Source organism: Dama dama, chromosome 26 (assembly GCF_033118175.1).
Source record: "Dama dama isolate Ldn47 chromosome 26, ASM3311817v1, whole genome shotgun sequence".
In the NCBI taxonomy this organism is placed as follows: domain Eukaryota; kingdom Metazoa; phylum Chordata; class Mammalia; order Artiodactyla; family Cervidae; genus Dama; species Dama dama.
The window spans coordinates 42,638,837-42,656,858 of record NC_083706.1 but is presented as its reverse complement, the minus strand read 5'-3'; the positions used below and the strand labels follow the sequence as shown (position 1 = coordinate 42,656,858).

General features: G+C 43.1%; 1 protein-coding gene across 1 annotated transcript in view; it reads right to left on the bottom strand.

Annotated features, from left to right (window-relative positions):
- AKAP12 (A-kinase anchoring protein 12) overlaps positions 1–13,079 on the bottom strand; it is a 104,082-nt gene extending 91,003 nt beyond the window's left edge. Inside the window, exons 1-2 of the mRNA XM_061130479.1 lie at positions 12,988–13,079; positions 12,315–12,659 (exon numbers count right to left, since the gene is read on the bottom strand). Coding sequence (XP_060986462.1) covers positions 12,315–12,479 — 165 coding nt within the window. The 5' untranslated portion in view covers positions 12,480–12,659; positions 12,988–13,079. The remainder of the gene's footprint in view (positions 1–12,314; positions 12,660–12,987) is intronic.
- Between the last annotated feature and the right edge of the window lie 4,943 nt (positions 13,080–18,022).

The following is an 18,022-nucleotide window of genomic DNA, read 5'->3' as shown; positions in this document are numbered from 1 at the left end:
ATTCCATTTCCTCTGTCTTAGTTTGATCACTATGAAAAATTACCATAAACTGAGTGGCCAAGATGATAAACATATATTTCTCAGAGTTCTGGAAGCTGGAAATCCAAGATTGAGGTGCAGGCTGATTTCGCTCTCACAAGAGTTCTCTACCTGCTTTGTAGAGGGTACCACTTGAGGGTGGGGAGGGATGTAAGCGCTCTGCTGTCTCTCTCCTTTTTTTTTTTTTTTGGTGTCTCTTCTTAAAAGGGCACTAATTCCTTAATGAGGGTTCCACCCTCATGACCTAATTACCTCCCGAAGACTCCATCTCCTAACACTATCACACTGGGGATTAGGGTTTCAACATATGAATTTCTAGGGGCACACTCAGTCCATAGCTTCCTCTGTGCCACCGTTCTTGGTACCCCAGTATGTGCGCTCTCTCGCCTTTGAGCCCTGTCATATTAGTGCCTCTTTGTCTGGCACTCAGCTACAATTCACAGCAAGAAGTGGTTTCCACAAATTTAAGTCCACAAGAGACTGTGGGTGCTATGGCCACACATAGGGGATCAGCGGGTCCCCACTGTCCTTAATCCTGGTGGCAAAGACAGATCCCCAGCTCACTTAAAAGGTACTCCAATTTTCCTAAATATACTTACACATCATCTGCCTATTCACTCTTTTTCTGTTTCATCTGGCTGTATGGAATTTATTTGTTTCTTTACTTAAAACATTTTTAAAATATGCAAAATAAATATTTGCTTATTTATTTTGCATCTTTAAAACATTTAAATGCAAAATAATTTTTGCATTATTTATTTTGCACTTTCAAAACATTTTTACTCCAGGATTGTGCAATTAAGAAAAAACACATCACTTCTGTGATTTTCTTTTTCTTTACTTCTGTGATTTTCTGGTCGCTCATATATAGCCCTGTGAAAGTCGCTCAGTCATGTCCTACTCTTTGCAACACCATGACTGTAGCCCACCAGGCTCTTCTGTCCACGAGAGTCTCCAGGCAAGAATACTGGAGTGGATAGTTGTTCCCTTCTCCAAGGGCTCTTCCCAACCCAGGGATTGAATCCAGGTATCCCACCTTGCAGGTGAATTCTTTACTGTCTGAGCCCATCTATAGCCCTAGCTCTTTATTTTTGGTGTGGGGAGAGCACATGCATATGGGGAATCTGTTACTTTTAGTCCAGCCCTTCTAGAGACTAACGAGTTAATTTAGTCATCTAATTTGCCTAAGACTAAAGAACCCTGAGTAAGAAATTAGCAGGGATCCAGTGATCACAGGGACTGCTTGAGAAATTTTCTCTGACAAATGTAATGCTTTAAACCATGACCTACTTCCCTGAATACTTCAGCATTCTTTGAATTCCTCTCTGTCCTGGAGGACTGTTTATCAGGCACAGTTCCAGAAGTGACTTGAAACCTCTGTCACTGTTTCAATTCTAGATAACATTGTGGGTGCTCTTAGCTCCATTTAGGACAAAAACCTTTTGAGCACTTTGAAAGACCTTAGTGTGTCTTTAATAGCAAAAATTAATAACAAAACAACAATCAACCTGCATTTTAATCAAAGCAAAACAAATTTCCTATATTGTAAGCAAAACAGACAGATCTAACACTGCCATCAAACTGAATTTAAAGGAAACAAACTCCTGAAGGTTACAAAAAAAATCAGTTAAAAAACCAAATTAATTTGAGTTTTCCCCCGACTGTCAAGTATTTTTTGTTTAAATTTCATATACTAAAAAAATAAATAAATTTCATATAATAGCTTTTGTCAGGATTGGAGGAAAAAAACCTGAATAATCAGGACTGATTTAGTAAAGTTTACTGGTAACATTTTCCACTGCTTTTCAGTAACTGACTCCATATAAAACAGAGCAGAACAAGAACAAAAATTTCCATTCAGATATTTAGATTAACACTACAGGAGTCAGGAACTCATGTCTAAATATTGGTTAGATGTGTCTCTGAAATAATTAAGAAAAATTCATCATAGAAAAACTGTCTAATCCTTAGCAGTTTCTTGTAGATTGCAATCCTTTCTCCATCCCCTCATTTCCACCAGAGTTGGTATAGCAGTACATATTCATTGCAAATTTAACCACATCTAAGGCTGAACTTTGCATAGCATTCAGGATTACAGGTGTGGAATAAGACTGCTTTACATACATACCCAAGTGAAGGATAATTTCAAACAAATGTTCCTTAAGAAGCATTATACAAGCAGTTTGTTACCATAGTGAAAAAGTAGCACCCAGAACCGAAAATGCAAAAAAATAAAAAAAGGCTAAGCACCATAACATACACCAACATTGTTTTATGTTTTGTTATTGCTTTATGCATCACAGCAATATGTATTTCAAAGAGCAAGTAAAACTATCAAGGATGCAATGAAACATGTCGTCAATAAGGATGGTCAATATCAGGAGTAAGGACAGAAAATTGATCACGAGGCAGACAAAACCCAGAGCCTTATGTAATGGCTCAATTCAATAAGAAATCATATGCTCAGACATGAAGAAAAATAGCAAACCATAAATCGCCCTCCGAACGACACACCAGAGGGCATACACTGGAGGTGGAAAAAATTGCGAAGAAGAAATGTCTTCTTTGAAAGTGAAGATAAACATTCCCCAAGCCACCTAGATTCTTTGCCTACAAATGGAAGAGATACTAGTCAACCATCAGCCTCTTTCATTTTTACATGGACCCAGATGCGGGGATAAACTAGTCACTGTCGCCTGATGAAGCAGGGACCCAATGGCTATTCGACCCAATGCCATCTGTTTTATCGAGTCTTCCCTTTGATTATCATTCACTGGTTCCACCTTCTTCCCAGCCACCACTCTCAGCTCCTCTGGTGCCATCAGCTCTTATCCTGTGATATTAACCTTCCCTGGGGGCTCCCCACTCCGCCAACCTGGATTGCTCACAGTACCTGTGATCTGGGCTGACGCAGGTCACTACTCAGAGACATGCTATTGATCTCACGGATGCTCTCTGTCGTTTTCCTAGACTCTGATGCAAACTTCTTCTTTACATTAAAAAGGGGGGGGCTATAACTGTCAAGTGACACTCTCTCTTCTAAAGATACACCTGGTGTAAGTCGCTGTTTGGCATGGTTGGCTATAGCAATAGACAATGGAAACCGACATCAGGAGGGGAATTCCTTGTCTACTGGAGAAACTGGAGCGCTCCATATTCCAAGCCTTGAAGCCTCAGCTGTTTTTGGCTGCCCCTGTGCTCAGCCTACACTTTGCACCCATCCCATCACTCGGGTTAATATCTGCCCCCCACGCTCCTAGGGGCGTCCTCTCTGCTGAGTGTGAAAGGGTCTGCCTCTTTGCTTTCTTTTTCTCAGAAGCCTCCACTTGGACAGCTCTCTGCAGCCTGTGCGGCTCTTACCATAATTGCCTGCAATTCTATGGTCATCTTCCCATTATCCTCTTACAAACATTCAGCTCCTTCATATTCCCTGTGCCTTCCGGCCTCCTGACTAATATGGCCTTTATCTGTTTGTGACCCTTGGCAAAATCGCCTTTTCTTTGTACATCAGCTATCCAGACAATTCACTAAACAGACACGTACCAACTAAAGGCAGTTCTTCCACTGCCTGCCCAACTTATTTAAATCTTTGTTATTGAATCTTTCCTCTAAAGCTGGAGTCCCCAAACTCTGGGCCCCGGACGGGTATCTGCTGTCAGATCAGCGATGGCATTAGATTAAAAATAAAGCACACACTAAATGTAATGTACTCGAATCACCCCAAACCATCCCCATTCCCCACCCCCGGTCCGTGGAAAAACTGTCTTCCATGAAACCAGTCCCTGATGCCAAAAAGGTTGGGGACCCCATACCTCACCTAGATCATGAGGTGCTCAAGGATAACGCTGTGTTATTTACCTCCTGAAGCATCTAGAACCAGGGCCTTTCATAGCGTAAATCATTAGGAAATACCCAAATGATTATTTTTAATGAATAATATTATTACATACCAAGAAAACAAATTCACTTCTGGAAACAACACAGGCTCCCCACTTTTTAGTATTTATGTATATATTCTCTGGTGGCTCAGACAGTAAAGAATCTGCCTGCAATGAGGGAGACCTGGGTTCGATCCCTGGGTTGGGAAAATCCCCGTGAGAAGGGAACGGCAGCCCACTCCAATATTCTTTCCTGGGAAATCCCAAGGACAGAGGAGCCTGGCAAGCTACGTACCATGAGGTCACAAAGAGTTGGACACAACTGACCAACTAACACTTTCCTTTTCACTAAACTTACCATAGCCATGAGACCAGGGCAAGCCCTAATGGTGCCTGAAGATGTAGAATGTAAAAATATTTCAAACCACGGATCTGCCATTAGAATCGATTAGATTTTTAGCCACTCTCTTAATGCTTTTAACTCTGTATACAAATAAACAGAGTACGAAAAATTTTAAAGTAAAAGAAAATCAATAAACATGTATGTGAATACGGAAACTTGAGACTATTTAATCAATGGTACTGGAACAACAGTGACCAGTATGGAAAATGAATTTAGACTTCTTCCTCTAGACAGAAAATAATCCATTTTAATGGGTCGAAGAGACGAATACATGAAAGGGAGCGCTTTGACCTTTTTTTAAGCACCAAGCTCTTGGATTCCTCTCTTCTTCGTATCCCCAGTTCCAGGAATCCAGGAGCCAGTAGAGAAATGTTAATGAAAATAAGACAGAAAAGCAACTAAGTGGTGCAGAAAGCCAGACAGCCCTCTTCTGGGCTCCTCCTCAACGACTTGGTTAGGTGCTAAGATCTCTTCACCCGACCTTCGGACCAGCCAAGGCCATAAATGAAGCCCATGCTGCTGCTGCTGCTAAGTCGCTTTAGTTGTGTCTGACTCTGTGCGACCCCATAGACGGCCTATCAACTCAAGTGATGTTTCCAATATGATAAATGAGGGACGACGGTCAAAAGGCATCAGGTGGGAACAAAAATGTGAATGTTGACAAGTAGATCCTGGCTCAGAGAAAAGAAAAGAACATTTGACTCCATACCAGGGCTTTCCTGGTGGCTCAGAGGTTAAAGCGCCTGCCTGCAATGCGGGAGACCTGGGTTCGATCCCTGGGTCGGGAAGATTCCCTGGAGAAAGAAATGGCAACTGACTCCAGTATTCTTGCCTGGAGAATCCCATGGACAGAGGAGCCTGGTGGGCTACAGTCCATGGGGTCGCAGAGTCCACCATGCCTGAGCGACTTCACTTTCATTTACCCTGAAGAGTACATTTCATTAAGAACAATACTATTCATACTAGCAGCACGTCTGGTTTCAAGACAGCAGAATAAAGGAGTGAAACTATGTCGGGGAGAGGTTTCCCTTTATTTTCTCCCCCTTACTCTTCTGAAACCCTCTCTGCCACCCACACGAGCACCAACATCGCTCAGGGTATCCTGCCGTCACCTCTGCAGGGCCTCCCTCAGCTCCGACACCCCGTAACCCGCTTCCTCCAGACAACGGTGACCACCCCAGACAAATCAGGACCCCAGATGAGCATCAAGGCTACAGAATCCCAGATGCTCGAATGGCCTGGGATTCTGATAGAATAATCTAGGAGGGGGGGGGGGGTGTCTTTAAAAAGCTCCCCAGGTGATTCAACTACACAGCCAGGTTTGGGAACCACAGGAAATGTAATCTTTCTGGACATCCACAATTTGCATGCCTGCATATAAGAAACAGCAGATGGGCCGCTGATTTATAGTAATCTCCTCTTCCTAAAATTTGGCTTCTCTCATTTATACAACATCATGAAGAAACTGCAGGAAGACAAAAACCTTTGATCTTGAATGAATACTCGCATTAAGAGAAGCCTAAGTGTCCGGGAAAGACGCTGTAGTTTCCAGTGCTTTGAACACCTACGTTTTTCTGGGAAAACATATTTATTCCAGTTAACAGAGCCAGGCTGTCATTTGTTATGAGAACTGAGAACGGCGCCCAGGGGAGGGGACTACTGTTTTCCCAGGAAGTGAATTTCTACTGCCCACAATTCCTGATTCCAACATTTCATGGATCAGATGTATGAAGAAATTTCTGGCAACTGGATGATTTTAGATTGTTCCCGGAGGAGACATTCTTAAATTGATAGCTAAAGAAGTAGGTCATTGCAAAGTTGATCCAAGCAAATAAAATTAAAGCCAGTTTACTAATTTGGGAAGGAAAGGGAACAATACCTCAGCCTTGTTTTTATTCTAAGCTTGTTATTTCCCAATTCTGATTAATTTCTGGGAGGGGAAAGTCTTTTAAAACTATGTTCCCAGGTGGTTCAGTGGTAAAGAATCCGTGTGCCAATGCAGGAGATGCAGGTTCAATCCCTGGGTCACGAAGATCCCCTGGAGGAGGAAATCGCAATCTATTCTAGTATTCCGGCTTGGAAAATCCTATGGGTGGAGGAGCCTCGTGGGCCACAGTTCCTGGGGCCGCAAAGAGTCAGACACGACCAAGTAACTGAGAACTCAACAGGTAAACAAATTATAGCCTATAATGTTCTGAAAGCCAGTCCAGCTCCTGATGAAGTGCTGACCAGAAGAAACGCATATGATCAATACATCTGACAGGGCACTCAACTTCATAACTAAAAATGCACTGCGGGAATCCAAGGTGCCAACTGAGGTACAGATTGGCAAATACTAGAAAATCTGCTATCCACTGAGGCAAAGGCATGGGAAAGTAAGTGTCGATCTGCACAGAGTAGGAATGCAAAGTGGCTGAATCTCTTTGGAAAGTAAATTTAGCAAGGATTATCAAAATTTTAAATGCATAGAAATCCTATGATCCAGCAAACCTACTTTCAGAAATCTCTCCGAGAGATACATTTGCACACATACAAAGACATCTGAACTAGGATAGTCTCTGTGCCAATTTCGTATAACAAGACTAGGAAAATCTAAATACATACACAGGGGATTGGTTAAATCATTGTGGTACTTCAATCCATAAATGAGAAATTCATGTAGCCAATAAGAACGAAGGGAGATCTTTATATCCTGATATCAAAAGACAGCCAAACCCTAAAGTTGCAGAACTTATGTGTTAGGATCTCATTTGTTAAAAGGAAAAGACAGAGCTATTCTTATTCATATACTTGCATAGGCATAAAGGTTTTAGAAGAATATGCAAGAAACAACCAACATGGATTTCAAACTGTTGTTAACAGTGAATACTTCAGGGGTGGGAGGAACAGGATACTTTCCTTTTTTATCATCCTCTACAAATTATAAGTTCTCAACCATTAACATTTTTAGAAAAACAAACATTAAGTGAATCTTGTTTGCAATGACTTTAAATAAAAATCATTTTAGGGACTTCCCTGGTGAACCAGTAGCTAAGACTTTGGCTCCCAACGCAGAGGTTACCGGCTCAATCCCTGATCAGGGAACTAGAACCCACAAGCCGAAACTAACAAGCGTATGCACGCGGCAGCTAGGAAAAAAAAGTTCCTCGGTTCTGAAAGGAAGATGGAAGATTCCGAGTGCCACAACTAAGGCATAGCGCAGCCAAATAAATAAATAAATAAATCATTTTAATAAGAGTAAGCAAGTGCTTTTGATCATCTTTTAATAAAGCCTTTATGATTCAAGAATGATGCTGTCAGGCCTACAGTCAGATTTAAATAAGTAAACTTAATTATTCATAATAAGAAATACAAATGTATATATAACTGAAATTATATATAGCTGAAATTATTACAGATTAATATCTTCACCTTAATCCTTTTATTAGATGTACTAACAGGTAAGATCACAGGTATAAATCCATACTCTTACATTCTTTAATAAGGTACTAACTTGCAGGAAAATGGCCCAAAATCTAAACAGACAAGACAATTATAATTATAGATTTTAAAATAGTTTATTGAAAATAAGTTTTCATAGTCACAAGATATAATGCATCTCCCTCCCAAACCCAGCTTTTTTCATATCTTTCTGTTAAATTATTTTAAAAAGAAACTTCTCCTAAATTATAATTTTTTAGGGTATGAGAGAACCAAGAATTAGCTTCAAGGATATTTAGTTTCATAGTTTCCATGCGCTAAAAGTACCGATGTATTTTTCTCACATCGCTAAGTGCTGTAGGTTCTAATTTCTCACTTCTTGAATGACTATAACCTAGTGAATTCTATTTAGCTGATTTTCCTTTCGTTGGTATTCTGTAACACTGAACAGGTGTTAAAAATGATAAAGAAAATGAAATCATTTCATAATGCCTTTTAAAACAGAACATTTTTTTCCATTTTATCAATTATCCTATAAGATACCAAACTGGAATCATCCTTTTAATGTAGTCTAAAGTGATCCCGGCACAAAGATTCGTAGACACACAGTGAATTCAGAGAGGATGCACATTTGGAGGCTGTCCTTAGCCCAGGGAAGTATTTCAAGTGGAAATCTCTGCTGATCTGACACATCTAAGAGCCTAAAAGCCTATAATGGATTCAAGGGAGGGCAACGCAGCCCCCACCGGCTCTCAGACCTAAATGACCATCCTCACACCCACAACTCCAATCTCCAGACTGGGTTCTTTTTTTTTTTTTTTTTTTATCCAGACTGGGTTCTAATCAGCAAGTAGCACCTCTTATAATCTGAGGGAAATTCATACGAACACAGGCAGCCACACCCAGAAAACATCACTCTGTTAACATATAATTCTTTTGAAATCTTAAATTCTGGCTGTTTCCATGTAAAACCAATGAGATAATCATATGACAGCCATCTCTAGTCCCATCTCTAGTAAACACAGGGCGAGTGGGACAGAGCACATACCCTAGGCTGGGACGGGAATTAGGAAATCCAACTGGCTGACTCAATTGTCTATTTAACGCACAAAAGGTAGCGACATCCTTAACTCTATTCCTCAGGACAACAGATTCTTCTATTTGCATACATCTGTTTGAGTCACAGCTTTTGCAGCCAAATGGAACCGCAGCTTGAGACACTGACAAGGGTCTCTGTCTCCCCACCTGCCAGGGTGGTAGGCCAGGGAGGTAGGCCTTACACTGTTGAACTGAGAACTGTTTCATTTCCAGCTCTAAGTCACTAAACAGAAGAGACAGAAAGGTTAATTTAGAGGATTGTGATTGTCCAGATTTAGCCTGGAGCTTGGCTCCAGAAATCAAGATGTGTCAGAGAACAGGAAGTTCGTCATTGGCCAACCCCACCCAGTGCTGCTACCTGAATGAAAGCAGGCAATTGATGAATTACATTAGGTTCTGTTTACCACCTGTGTTCAGGTGGTCTAATCTTCCTGTACCCTGCAGAGATCAAAATGGCAAACTCTCAAAATTTAACCTGGAAAATCAAGTCATTTTGCTTCACAATTAGCATATAAAGATTGTAAAAGATTGATTGGAAGATAAGATTCCTTCCATTTCCATTAAAATACATCACAGATAAAATCAGGATTTGTCTCAGTGCATCTAAATGTTAGGCTTGGGTAATCAAGTTTTACCAGTGGGGGAGAAAAAAATCTGCTAATAGCCTTTAATTAATGATCAGCATTCTGCTAGAGGGAGGGGGATATATTACTCTAAACCTCCCCAGATGTCCACAGACCCAATCAAAAAAGCTCAAGATGTAATTCATCACTAATTCAATGTATGAAGTGGTCTCATTTGAGTCACTTGCATTTATCATGCATTTGTCTACTTGAGATTAAAGGCACTTTGAAATGCAATGGTAAACAAGCCATTCTAAAGAAAAGGAAAGCTGAGTTCCCAAATCTTAGTTTTCTGCTAAATATTCACCTGGTCTGAGAATAACCAGAACTGACGTGGACTGAGTCACTATCTGATAAGTGAGACAGATCATAATGATAAAGTCAAAGAAAAAGTAGACAGTTGTTTATCTGTTATACCCCAATACAAAATTAAAAGTTTAAAACAGAAAGCAGACGGACCAAAGTATTCCCCAACTTGACTGTCTCCAATCAAAATCAAGGTGCCAGGATCATCCTACATGCCAGCCACACACTCCATACAAGGAGCATCATCTGTTATGAGCAAACCCAGGTACGGTCCCTGCCTTTGTGGAGCATTCATAGCAGCCAGGAGAACACTTACTCATCAAGTCACTAAACCCACAGACATGGAAACTGCTGGCAAGAAGGGTCCATGGTGCTATGGGAATCCAGAATGGCAGATGAAATTACTCAGAGGTCCGAAATTAGGGTTGAACAGGGTGAAGAAAGGAGACAAAAGCTACATGCTGAATCATTCTTAATTAGAGAGTCCTTTTGAAAAGACATAGGTCTTCAAAACTTGAGTAATACATTTTGCTAGTCACAATGAAAAACTACATGTTTTCTAACATGTAAATGTAAGTGTATTGATTTGTCTCCAAATTGATAACTGGGCAGTCTGCCAGAAAGTTCAATGATATTCAGGATGTCATTTAAGTAATTTTTTAAAGGAGGTCATCTCACTGTTTCAAGATGGTTGTGACTAGGAAAGAGGAAGAAGGATGATGTTATGGAAGGAAGATAAAGAGGACAGAAAGGAAGCAATATTTTAAACGAATACACAGAAGTTTAGTGGGAAGAGAATAAGTACCGTATCTTAGTGTGAACTGTTACTAAGACCTGAAGGGCTGGTAAAAGCCACAGAAAAAAATGTTCCCCAACTGCAAGCTTTTAGCAATTATGCCTTAAAATTACTTTCATTACTGGACTCTAAATACTGGTTATGCAGCCATTTTGACAGTAGTTGACATCAAAAAGTGAGATACAGTAAATATTAAAGCATAATTGAGGCACTTCCCTGGTGGTCCAGTGAAGTCTGGACACTGAGCTCCCAATGAGGGGGCCTGGGTTTGATCCCTGGTCAGGGAACTAGATCCCACATGCTGCAGTTAAGATATGATGCAGCCATGCAGTTTTATATACATAAAACTGAGACCTCAAAAGGATAGATTTCTTGAGCATATCTTAGAGAATCTAGGCATTCCAGGCACAGTAGCTACTTGCAAGCATCTACAGCTCTAGGGACCATGGCTTTTACAAGGAGGTATGTTAATGACTAGAGGTAATCTAGTTAAAAGCAGTCTCTCCATCCAAGCTAGACTACCACAGCTAAAAGGTCAAGGCGATGAGGTCACAATTCTGTGATTTTTACCTAGATTTCAGGTTTGTTTGTTTTTTTTTTTTTTTCCCTTACACTGTAAGTATCTATACTTCCTGAGATAACTCTTAAAGGTCCTCAAGTACTCTGTATATTCTTAAATTTGACACGTTTCTTTTTTCTTTTTAAGTATTAAGTATGGTTACCCACATCTTCCCATAAAAGTATCACAAAACGGGTGGGGTGAAGCCTGGCTAATGAACATACATGCTGGAAAACAGATCTAAAAAACAACGATCTAGACAAGTCACAATCTTGGCGGCTGCAGTTGCCAAGAATAAATATTGCAGCCTCGAAGACCTAAGACTATAAAATGCAAAATGTCTAGGACGTTCAGCACTGCCTCCATAGACCGGAATAGACAGGGACTACTCCCTTACGCCTTCGACTGCATCCTTTGAGAACTTCTAACTACTCCGGTATTTGTTTATCCCACTGAGTCCAGCGAACTGAGCGAAAAGGAGGACGCCGCCGTGTTTGCGAACCCTGTCATTCCTTTTGGAAATGCCGCGTCGGCTCAGGTTTTCTTTGGCGGCGAGTGAGCTACACCCCAGGCTTTCTCTGCATCGGGAAGGCGGTGTTGTCTGCTTTAGCCGCCTGCCGCAGGAGGGCTGGGTACCAAACCCGGTCGCTCCAGACACAGCCGGTAGCAAGGACAGTGCGCTGCGGGGAACCCACGGGTGGCGGAGTCGCCAGGCTGCAACACGCGTCACGGCCCAACAGCTGACTTTCGGGGTGGGGGGCTCGACACGTCTGGCTGGGGGTCAGGGCTCCGCAGACACCCCCCCACCCCCACCCCCGCCACAGGCAGCTCGCCGGTGTCGGGCTGGTTCGCTCCACCGGAAGAGCGTGGAGAAAGGCTCAGTTAGCGGCCGGCAGCGGGCGAATTTTATTACTGCGGATGGCGCAGTCGCCTCCCCTGGAGACCCACGACAAAGATGCAAGCCCCCCTTGCCGTGCTCGCGGATCCTTTGGTCCCGCCCCGGCGCTAAAACCCTGAAAAGCCTAGAAAGAGGGATTGAGGCTCGCGAGTTTGTAGATGGGCTGGACCGGCCGGGAAGTTACTGCAGGCGGAGATCGAGGAGACCTCTCCCCTCCCCTTCCCCCCAAAGACCCCCGCCGTCCCGCCCCACCCTCCCCTCCTCCTCCGGGCAGGTGGCCCGGAGCGCGCCTACCTTGGTGGCGGGGTCCGCAGGGGCGATGGCCGGGTCCCCCGGCGTGCCGGGCGCCGCCTCCGCCGCAGAGCCGCCGCCGCCGCTGGGCTCGGGCTCGGCGGGCGTCGCGCTCCCCGCCTCCGGCTGCTCCGGGCTCCGCTGCTCGGTGGAGCTCCCGGCGCCCATGGCTCGTCTGCGGTTCTCCGGTGGCTAGCCGCTCGGTGAACGCCTTCCCCAAATCGCAGGGACGCGGAGAAGAGCCAGAAGCCGTGCACTAGCAAAGTCCCAAGAGCGCCTCAGTCTCCCGCCGTGCTCCTCCGAACCCGCCCAGACTGCGAATGAAGGAGACGCGCTCGCGGCAAACTCCTTAAAAGAAAAAAAAAAAAAAGCCACCTCTTTGCCTCCTCCTCCTCCCCCTTGTTTTTCCCTCGCTTCATCACATGAGCGCAGCCCCAGACACGCCTTGCAGCAGCATCTCCCCCCAGGCTGCTAGGACCCGACGAGCAGCCGGAACCTTGGCGAGCCGCCCACCTCGACCCCCAGGGCGCCTCCCATTCCTATATCAGGACGGGAGCTAGGGGTCCACCCAGGGATGCCTCCCCGAAAGTGAGGGGAGAACGAGAAAAGGGAGCCCCCCCCCCAGGGGAGATCGGAGTCGCTGGTGGGGTGGGGGCGGTATTAAATGATGGATGACCTGAGGCAAGGCTTCTGCTGCAGCCCACTCTCAGCTCGCCCAGATGCGAACCTAGATCCCCGTTTTCCTTCCTTCGGAGCGCTTGCCTCTAAACGTGCGTTCCTGCCTCCTCGCCGGGAGCCGGAGAAAGGCAAGCGCTCCTGGGCTCCGCCGGAGTCTGACCATATTAGGGCACCTCACGTGGCAGGAACAGGGAACCAAGAGGTTAATGCAATCAGACCACGGATGAGGTGGGCCAGGCGGCCCCACGTTCTCCTATCACCCAGAACAAGTGATATCAGGCGATGCCATCGGCAGCACCGCTCCCCTCCTTCCCCGGGGAAATTGGGGAAGTGAGACTGTTACTGGAAATGTGCCTGTCCTTAAGAGCATGATGCTGGGGTCCAGGCCACCTCTCGCTTGCGGACGGCTGAAACAGGATCATTTGCCGTCAGTGTTTCTCCATAGATAAAGGCTTTCCATAATAACAGCCTCAGGGCCTTGCATTCTGTCCCTTCCTACTCCTGAAAAGAAGGCTTGTATGAATACAGCAGGCAGTCGGTATATATTTGAACTAAATGAAAATGTTAACGGAATCACCCGGGAAGTAAGCATGAAGGCAGTGGGGCTGGAAAAAAAAAAAAAAAACCCAGTTTTAACCCGCAACTAAGCGCCTCGGTTTTCACAGAATCTCATTACAAATGAAGAAACTTGTGGAATATTGCCCCTAATACTAGATACATATCCAGATTTGGGACTCAGTGGTCGGAGAATTGATGTAAACAGCAGTTGGGCACCAGGATATCTGTGCCTAATTAATTACGTGTAGTAAAATGGCCTGGGGAACCATATTATCCAACATACGATTTTTCTAAATTTATCATTTTATCTGAAAGGAGTACACAGCGGCCACTTTCTCTGGAATATGTCATTTAAGAAGCAGTCTATTTCCAAAATGGTTGGTTTTCCGAATTTTTAAGCATTTCACCCATTTTGACTTAAATTTTGAATTATTGAGGAAACATTTGTGTACTTACTATGTACCAGACATTGTGAGTGTACTGTGTGTGTACAATCACATTTCATCCTTAGAGCAGTACTACAGTGTAAATCCTATTGTTCTCAGGTTACCAATATAGTGAGAGAAAGTAGGCCCAGAAAGGTTAAATCAGGCCCTCAAAGTTTCACAGCTGGTAGTTGGAAGAGCAGATTCCTTCTTTTGGAACCACTCCCCAACAGGTTACTCCCGTTCTGTGGGAAGCTTCAAACGTGCTCTCTCTTCTTCTCAGGGATGTTGGTGAAAAGTGCATTTAGACCTCACCTAGGATGTTAAGAAGGGAAAATGCTGTTAAAACCTATTTGAGAATGATTAATGTCAGCACATAGGAAAATGTATCATTAGGTAGTACAAATACTATCAAAACTTTCTATTCTGTGAGATTATATTTATTCGGTTCCTGGGAAAATCTTGAAGCTTTTCACATCTCACTTAGTCTTTGAATTTTCAGAAGAGATTGCAAGGTCAAAGATTTCGAGCCAGCAACCCACATGCAAAGTAAGACCCTGCCAGTGGCTGATTAGACTAGCAATCGTTTGCTTTGTGTTTATTTTTCAGGCTGTGAAATGCTCAGATTCTTATTTTTTAATTGCAAAATCTTACTTAAGAAATGTGCATGTTCTAGTACTTCCTGTTCTGCCTGAAACAGCACCATGATAAGGAGGTATTAAGAATAATGGACTCCTTTGTAGATTCACACAAACACACATTAAGTTGTTGATGTTCAGTTGCTCAGTCGTGTCCAACTCCTTGTGACCCCGTGGACTGCAGCACGCCAGGCTTCCCTGTACTTCACTGTCTCCCGGAGCTGGCTCAAACTCATGTCTATTAAGTTGGTGATGCCATCTAACTATCTCATCCTCTGCTGTCCCCTTCTCCTCTTGCCCTCAACCTTTCCCAGCGTCAAGATCTTTTCCAGTGAGTCAGCTCTTCACATCAGGTGGTCAAAGTGTTAGAGCTTCAGACAAACACACACATTAAGTTCCTTTGGTTTTAAGACTGAGCAAAGAATCCTTTCCATTTTACTCACAGACTGGGGAATTACTCTTTGTTATTTTTTTAGATGCTTCATTAATTTTATTTTTTGATTTCTTCATCAGTTTTGAAAAAATGTTATTGAAATGTAATAAAAATTTTATTTACAAGTTGATTTACAATGTTGTGTTAGTTTTGGGTGTACAGCAAAGTAATTCATTGATTCTTTTCCATTGTAGGTTATTATACTGAATTTAGTTCCCTGTGCTATATAGTAGGTTCTAATTGGCTATCTATTTTGTACATAGTAGTGTGCATTTGCTCTTTGCTATTTTTGTAAAGAAGAGTGGTTATGTTATGTATTATCCCCAGCAATGGGATGTTCCAACCTATTGGACATGCTACTTGGTGCTTCAAAACAGTATTCAAATCTTAGTCACTCCTCACTCAACACGTATTTAGCGAGTGCCCATTATATGCCTAGCACAGCATTACTGTGCTTCTCACTCAAGGCTCCAAGTCAAGCCACCAAGGTTTTCTTTTCCAGAGTTTTGGAGACACCTTCAGAATTACTGGCATCAGCGGCAGCCGTGGAGAGGCAGGCAGCTGGTCTCTAGTTTTCACTAGAGTCCAAGGCTGTCAGTTACCTCGATATCTCCTTTTCTCACCAGCAACCCTTTCTCCTCCAAACAGCAGGCCGCAGGTGTCCCTGCACATCTCCTCCCATGGGAGCAGTTGGTGGTAGTCATTTCCCTGAGAGAGTTCGTAAAAACAGTTTGAGATTTCTCAAAAACAAATACATGTTGCCATTACAGCAGGCTGAACTTGTATGCCTGTCTCATGCTTACTTCTCCAGAAAGACAGGTCACGCAAGATTTGCCAATAAAAGTTAGAGTCGTAGCTGGGCATCTTATGCGTACACAGTTCACAAGTGTTAACATTAACTATAGCCCCTTGAAAGCACAATAATTACTAGGGTGTTTAAAATGAAATTTAAAACCAGCATTCTAACCAACAGATCATTTTCTCCATACAAAACCTTCAGACAATTTCACATAACACTAGCACCTCTTCTCCCCTGAAACTACCACTTATGACTTATTTTCCTTAAATAACGTCTATTTTTTCTGAAGCAATTACTTACATCAAGATTCCTAAGTCATCTAAGAGCCCAATTCCTACTCTCCTGCATTTGTTGATTATTAAGTAGAAAAGTTAATAATTTTATTCAATTCATGAGTAGCTAATAAACCAGCACTCATGTAGAAACTACAGAAAAAGTTCAACATACAGATTAAGCTTAAAGGTCAGGGGAGTTCCCTGGTGGTCCAGGGGTTAGGACTCCACACTCTCACTCCCCAGGTGACACAGCATGGCACCCCCTGCTAAGGGCCAACTTCCTGTAGGTATACATTATATATATAGACAACTGTTATTATTCTAACTTTTAAGGAATATATTGCTTTGGGGTTAAGTATTAAGCCAGCTATTCATATATCTGTTTCATTTGAAAGTGAAAATCGCTCGGTCATGTCCGACTCTTTGCAACCCCATGGACTATATAGTCCATGGAATTCTCCAGGCCAGAATATTGGAGTGGGTAGCCTTTCCCTTCTCCAGGGGATCTTCCCAATCCAGGGATTGAACCCAGGTCTCCTGCATTACGGGCAGATTCTTTACCAGCTGAGCCACAAGGGAAGCCCAAGAATACTTCAGTGGGTAGCCTATTCCTTCTCCAGCAGATCTTCCTGACCCAGGGATTGTACCGGGATCTCCTGCTTTGCAGACGGATTCTTTACCAACTGAGCTATCAGAGAAGTCCCTGTTTCTTTTACCAAGATTTAAAATTGACCAAGATTTAAAACCGACTTAAATCAAGATTACTCTAAAGTAACAAAGGGAGGGAACCATGAGATGAGGCTTGCTGGGGGCATTGTTTGAGGGAGCGGTTAGTTCTTTCATTCATATCATTTATATATACATGTACCCCACCCCTGGGGGGCTTCGCAGGTGGTGCTAGTGGTAAAGATCCTGCCTGCCAATGTCAGAGACATAAGAGACACAGGTTCGATCCCTGGGTCTGGAAGATCTGGAAGAGGGCACGGCAACCCACTCCAGTATTCTTGCCAGGAGAATCCTGTGGACAGAGTAGCCTGGTGGGCTATAGCCCATAGGGTCTCACAGAGTCGGACACAACTGAAATGACAGAACGAACGGACATTTCCTCCCCCCTGGTCACCAGCCACTGTGGAAAACGTTATAGAAGCAATTATTTACAGAGAACTAGTTTAACATAGCTCCCACCACTTTGCTCAAGATGTGTCTAACTATAAATGAATAAATAAATGAATATAATTGAAAAGCAGTCCCCAATAAACCAATATAGCTTTGGTTTCTCAGTTTTCTTGAACTGGGCAGCTCTTCACTCACCATTAAGTGACTAGAACCCAGATATAGTAAATGATTTCCCCAATACGAAGAGAGAATTTCTCAGGACACATTTATGGAGGGTACCTGAAGGCATCTGGAAAGTTTCTTCACTCCAGGGAAGATCAAGCGTTAGTCTATCACTTGTGTACGACTCTTTGAGACCCCATGGACTATAGCACACCAGACTCCTCTGTCCATGGGATTCTCCAGGTAAGAATACTGGAGTGGGTAGCCATTCCCTCCTCCAGGGAATCTTCCTAACCTAAGGATCGAACCCAGGTCTCCTGCATTGCAGGCAGATTCTTTACTGTTTGAGCCGCCAGAGAATCAACATTAAAAAATGTATTTTGATCTATTAATTCAATAAACTTGTACTGAGTTAAGTGCCAGGCAAAATGCTTGGGACTTTTTAAAGCTGGAAACTGGTTTAAGTCAACACCGTTTACTCAAGAAAAGACACTACAGAGACATGCATTGCAAATAACTGACAGATTTTTATGTTCCTCTATTAACATAAATCTCTGTAAATATTTAATATTAGCCTGTTATACTTTGTCTTTGACATTAAAAGATACTTCAACTATTTTTTTGTGA